This window comes from Eumetopias jubatus, unplaced genomic scaffold (genome assembly GCF_037043125.1).
Source record: "Eumetopias jubatus isolate StellerSeaLion01/CBP00866 unplaced genomic scaffold, mEumJub1_p1.0 scaffold_13, whole genome shotgun sequence".
Lineage (NCBI taxonomy): Eukaryota > Metazoa > Chordata > Mammalia > Carnivora > Otariidae > Eumetopias > Eumetopias jubatus.
In genome coordinates, this window is record NW_028274819.1 from 49732066 (window position 1) to 49738589 (window position 6524).

Here is a 6524-nt window from a genome sequence, read left to right on the forward strand (position 1 = left end):
GAAATATGAAATATGAAAACTCTGCAGGAACCCACAACTCGGGTGAACTTAGATGTATTTTTCGTATTTAATAAGTTTCATACAGGTGTTTTGAAATGATAAATATTTATAATAAATATAAATCAACTGCGCTGTAACTTTGAATCATTAGGTTGTCTTAAAAATTTTTGTGGATATCTTTTTCCCTTTGTCTACTTTTTAACACTTTATTTTTGGTAGTTTTAAAAATATCCATTTATATAAAATTGAGAAAAACAGACGATTCTGATAGCAATGTCATGGGAATGGAACCTCAGTTATAAAATATCTACGTTTGTTTAAGGCTAGGTTTAAAATCAAACTATATAATGTATAAGTTACAAGAGCATTTTGATAATATCTTGTACTTTTCAGACAAGACTTCTGAGCTGGCATTCTTCACTTCCTGTTTTTTACTTGAAAGGTTTATTAATCCGAGTAGTTGGCCATATCTAAAATCGCCAAACTGAATTTAGTCAGGATGTCTTCTTTTTTACATCTCAGCCAAGAATATCTGGGGTGAATTGCAGACGCAGACTCTCAACTACTGGACAATGACTTCATAATTTGTATACAATGTCCCTAAAAACAAAATACTCTCCACCACGAAATGAAAAGGCAAAATCAAAGCTCTGTGGTTGAATTCATCCTCTTGGGCTTTTCTAACTTTCCGGAACTCCAAGAGCAGCTCTTTGGGGTTTTCTTGGTTGTCTACCTGGTGACTCTGTTGGGAAATGCCATCATTATAGTCAGCATCTCCTTGGAACAGAGCCTCCACGTTCCCATGTACCTCTTCCTCCAGAACTTGTCTGTGGTGGACGTGAGTTTCAGTGCAGTCATTATGCCTGAAATGCTGGTGGTCCTCTCCACTGAGAAAATGTCAATTACTTTTGCAGGCTGTTTTGCACAGATGTATTTCATCCTTTTTTTTGGTGGCACTGAATGTTTTCTCCTGGGGGCGATGGCTTATGACCGCTTTGCTGCAATCTGTCATCCTCTGAGCTACCCAATGATTATGAACAAGAGGGTTTTCATGAAATTACTTATAATGTCATGGACCTTAGGTTTCATGTTAGGTACTGTGCAGACCACATGGGTTTTCAGTTTTCCCTTCTGTGGCCCCAACGAAATCAATCATATCTCCTGTGAAACCCCAGCAGTGCTAGAACTCGCATGTGCAGATAGCTTTCTGTTTGAAATCTATGCATTCACTGGCACCATTTTGATTGTCATGGTTCCTTTTGTGTTGATTCTCTTGTCTTACATTCGGATTCTCTTTGCCATCCTGAAGATGCCATCAGCCAGTGGGAGGCAAAAGGTCTTTTCCACCTGTGCCTCCCATCTCACGTCTGTGACCCTCTTCTATGGCACGGCCAGTATGACCTATTTACAACCCAAATCTGGCTACTCCCCAGACACCAAGAAGCTGATGTCATTGTCTTACTCACTTCTTACACCTTTGCTGAATCCACTGATCTACAGCTTGAGAAACAGTGAGATGAAAAAAGCTTTGATGAAATTGTGGCGAAGAATAGTGGATTCACACCCATTCTGACTGTGCTGAGAAGCCATGTGATATTTGGTCACTGTTTGAACTCTCTCTAATAAATGGTGGCAACCATTTGCCTTTCTTGGTATGAGTATGCTTAACCTCTTTATTTCCACATATTTGTTAATACATTAGAGGTATCTTCATATATTAATGTTTTATTCTTTTTTCAGAAATGTATAATGTTCATTAATATTGGGTATAAAAGAGTTTTTAAAATTTGTTGATTGGTGGCCACATAGGTGTTTATGTTAGGTTTTGCCCCTTGCACTATGCTAAATAAGTTAGTTTTATACACATACAAATAATGGGGCTTTAATTTCTGTAGAGGAGGTTTCACAACATGGGTTTAATGGGTCAAAGCAACGGTGAATTTGCAAACTTTTATAAATATCATCAAATTACTTTTTTTAAAAAGATTTATTTATTTTAGAGACAGTGAGAGAGCATGGTGCAGGGGGAACAGAGGGACAGAGAGAATCCTGAAGCAGGCTCCCCACTGAGCACAGAGCCCAAGGCAGGGCTCCATCCCAGGACCCTGAGATCATGACCGGAGCCGAAATCAAGAGTTGGCCGCTTAACTGACTGCACCACCTGTGTACACCCCAAATTACTTTTTTAAAATGTAATTCAGATTGGCTTTGAAGGCCCACTCTACCCCACTGACTGGACTGAGCCCTAAGAAAACAATAAAGAGATGGGCTTTTTTTTTTTTTTTTGAGTGAAAATCTGTTCCATGTATGAGTTGAAAAGAACAGTTCTTTACTGAAAGGATCACACTGGCTCTATTCTGGGACCTATAGAAGTTATAGATCATATCTAGCTTTCATCAGGTTATCTTAGAGTATATTCACCTAGGGTGCCTGGGTGGCGCAGTTGTTAAGCGTCTGCCTTCGGCTCAGGTCATGATCCCAGGGTCCTGGGATCGAGCCCCACATCGGGCTCCCTGCTCAGCGGGGAGCCTGCTTCTCCCTCTGCCTCTGCCTGCTGCTCCCCTTGCTTGTGCTCTCTGTCAAATAAATATTTTTTTTAAAAAAGGAATATATTCACCCAGTGTGTGATAGAGAGCAGCATGGGATTGTTTTGGAAGATCATTTATTTATTTAACAATATTTGTTGAATGACTTCTATATATCCGAAACTGTGCTAGGTCCTAAGAGCACAAAGTTTAGCAAGATAGTCTAATGAGAGAGATAACTATTAAACAAATAACCACACACTAAAAACACAATTACAGTTGTGATAACTGTTAAACAGGAGTAGCACAAGATACCCTGGGATCTTCACAGGAAGACCTTATCTGATGTGGAGGGGGTGTGGGGGAGAGCATTGGCATTGGGAAGGACTTTCTCAGGAACCTCCCTGAGAAAGTGACATTGAAACTGAGCCTCAAAGACAGGTAGGAGTTATCCAGGCTCAACTCCAGCGTGAGGGGGTGGGGAGTGGAGTCATCCATGTGGAAAGAAGGATGTGTGTGATGGTCTGGATGGGAAGGAACTTAATGTCATTCCAGTAAAGGGAGGAGACTGTAAGCGAGGGAGGAATGAGATAATGAGATGAAGAGGGAGGCAGAAGTCAGGCCAAGTAAAATCTTGTTGGTACAAGAACTCTGAACTCACCTGCCAATGATAGGTGGCCAGTGAGATAAGCAAAGCAGTAACATGGACACGTTTGTAGTTTTAAAATGTCTTTCTGGCTTATTATTGATGGAAAGGGTTCAAGAGTGGAAATAGGCAGGAGACGACAATTGCTACAGCCCAAGTGAGAGCAATGTGCTCGGGCTGGGGTGGTAGCAGTGAAGGTGAGCAGCGCGGATGATTCCACCCACACTGAAGAAATAAAATTGACAGGACTTCGTAATGGATTGTGTGGGTGGGGCGAAGGTAGGAGAGAGGAGTGAGGAATGAACCCATATTTCTGGTTGGACCAGAGAGTGGATGGGGTTTCCATTTGTTGAGATGGGAAACACTGGAAAGGAAGAATGTGGGGGGAGAAATCCAATTTTGGATGAGTAAAGGTTGGGATGTCAGTGTGAAATCACAGTCAAGGAGATCGCTGGGATGTAGAGGTCTGGCTCAGAATGGAGGTTCTCAGTTAGGGCAACAGGACTCGGGGCAATACCTAGAGAGGGATGCATGATCCAGGGAAGGTCTGCTTAAGATGGAGAGACTCCAGAACGTCTGAAGTTCCATGGAAAGAATCCAAAAGAGAAGGAGAGGTGCTGAATCAATGGGGCTCAGGCCTGGTGCTGAGACGTTTCTACCTGAGGAAGAGAGAGATACAAATGGACAGAGTGTTGCATGGATCACAGAGGGAGGAAGACAGAGCTGTGAAGTTGTAGGGATTCCATGGACTAAAGAGCTAATATTAGGAGGCTGGGGCAAGTGTATCAGGAATAAAGGAAGTGGATCTGGAAAGAAGCTTCAGGATGGTGCCTCTAAGCCCTAAATAAATGAAAGCTCCAGGAGGGATTTAGTGAACTATGCCAAAAGATGGACTAAATCCTCACTGCCATCTAGTGGCTCAAACATATAATTGCTTTAATCACACCGCGGAAAGCTCCGGGAGCTAAACTTGTTCTTGGTTCACCAATACCATCTCTGGTGAACTCACAGAAAGTAGTAGAAGCAATCACATCAGCCCTGGAATCAAAGAATTTGAGCAAATGACAAATGCAGTGGCAAGTTTCATGTCATTAATAGGTGTAGATGTATCTCTTTGTTAGGCTTAGGAGCAGAAAGGCTGAGGGACATCTTCGTTCTTCCCCCTTTCCCATCTCCTTTCTTTTGCCACCACCACCATGAGCACCATCACCACCACCATCACCTTCACCATCACTTCACCACCACCATCTCCACCAGTGTCTCAAGCATATCATCACCATCACCATAATCATTACCTCACACTCACACATTACACATTCACAATAGTGGGTTATGTCAGCAATTTCATTTGAATATCCATTCATAAATTCAAAACCATTTATTGGATACCTAACATGTGCCAGTTGCTGTGTGGGATGTTAGGCAAAACTTCTAGGAGATTACTTTGAGTGACTGAAGCAAATAAATGAACTCTTAACAACACTGTGTGGTGAGTGTTAGAACTGTGGTTAACACTGTGCTGTGAGACTTCACTGGGTAAGACTCTTAAGACTAGGAGTCCAGGAAGGCTTCCTGGAGGAGATGATTGGGGTCACAGTTTGTAAAGACTGCTAAGAGTTAGCGATATGGCAAAAACAAGAAAGAAGACTCTACATCTAGAGAAAAGCTGGTCTGAAAAGCATGATGAATTTTAAGATCTCGAGTGGAATGATGTGACAGCTGCAGAGAACACTTGAAGAATGACAGAAAATAAATTCAGACTATGAATGACTTTATGAGCTAAATAAAGGAGTTTGAACTCAGTGTTGAGAGGTATGGGAGAGTCACTAAAGGATGTTCCATAGGTGAGAAACAAAATCAAACTTGCATTTTAAAAATAGCTAGAATTTATTGGACATTTACTATATATCTGGCTAAGCCCCTTACATGGTTGAGCTCGTTTTATTCTTCACAACAATACCATTTAACAGAGGAGCTGAGAGATACTAAGTAATTTGTTCAAGGATTCAAGATAATTTTGTGGCTGTGTGGGATTAGAACACATGTTTCTTGGATGTCAGAGTTCAAGCTTTTGGCCCATAGGCTGCTTTACTGCATCTTACATGATGGATGCAAAGGAACTGAAAACACTCTCAAGTTGGGCTTACGTGCCCCAAGCATTTCTCCAATGGCCATGCCCTGAGCTGTTGTGCCAGAGTACATCCCAGGCTGGAGCACCCTCCTACAGGTGGCCACATTGGCTAGCACTGTAGTCCCAGAGTAGGTCACCAGCAGAAATTGTGGGCAGAATTGTTCAGATCAAACACGGACCGTTCTTGCAGGAGAGACAAGACCTAGGATCACCACGTGTCCTTGTGCAACTCTCCTGACACCCCACATGAGCAATTTGAGCATAAGAAACAATTGCTTTGGGCGTAGACAAAGGCAATTCTTTTTAGAAAGTTCACATCTCCCCTAATTTTCGGCTTTTCCACGAGACCTTGAGAGGGGGGAGCAGGCATCCATTGCGCATGAAACTTCTTTCTATCTCTGTTATTACTGTTTCCAAGTATGACCTCCTTTTATTTTGCTAACATTTTAGCCTTTGCTAATAAATTTTGTAGACTCGTGACATTTGGCAATTTACAGAATATCAAGTCCATGTTTCAAAATAAAAACATAGCAAACTTGGTTTCCATGTTAGGGCCTCTAGATGGGCTATTTCTCTGTTTTTCTGATTATCGTCAAGAAACAGGAGCCGGCCATCCCTGATGTCCTTGTAACAATATCCCCAGCAGCAGGCCAGAACTCTTTCTAGGTTGCCATGGTCAAAAGCAGTGGAAATATCAAGAGTAGGGCACAGACACTTCCATCTTAATAACTGCAACCTTTTTTCTCGGTCTATTTCTTTATGTTTCATTTAGAAATAAAAGCTATTCAGTGACCATCTTTTACTGCAGTTTTGTTTAGAGTAGTGGTTCTCAAACTTGGTTTGGGGACCCCTGACAGACACTGAGGCCCTTTTAGGGGTTCTGCGAGGTCAAAGTTACTTTTAAGATATGATTTGCCTTTTATCTCTCATTCTCTCAGAAATGTACAGTAGAGTTTGCCAGAAGCTACATGACGCATTATATCACAACAGATTGCATTCAGACTGAATACGAATTCACCTATGTCCTATTAAGCCAGACATTAGAGAGATTTGCAAAATTGCAAAACAATGCCCCTCTTCTAAATGTTTTTTGAAAATACAATTATTTTCCATCAAAATATGTTATTTCTGTTTATGTGTAATGGGTCACTATTGTTATTTTTAAAGGAGTTAATAAGCAGATATTTTTAAAATGTCTTAGTTTTGATTTCTAATATCGTAA

At 41.3% G+C, this 6524-nt stretch overlaps 1 protein-coding gene across 1 annotated transcript; it reads left to right on the forward strand.

The window, feature by feature from the left end:
• The first annotated feature begins 628 nt into the window (after positions 1-628).
• LOC114219239 (olfactory receptor 10A6) lies at positions 629-1573 on the forward strand. Its single transcript, XM_028116735.2, has one exon. It carries the CDS (start codon positions 629-631, stop codon positions 1571-1573), a length of 945 nt encoding a protein of 314 aa, XP_027972536.2.
• Positions 1574-6524: the final 4951 nt, after the last annotated feature.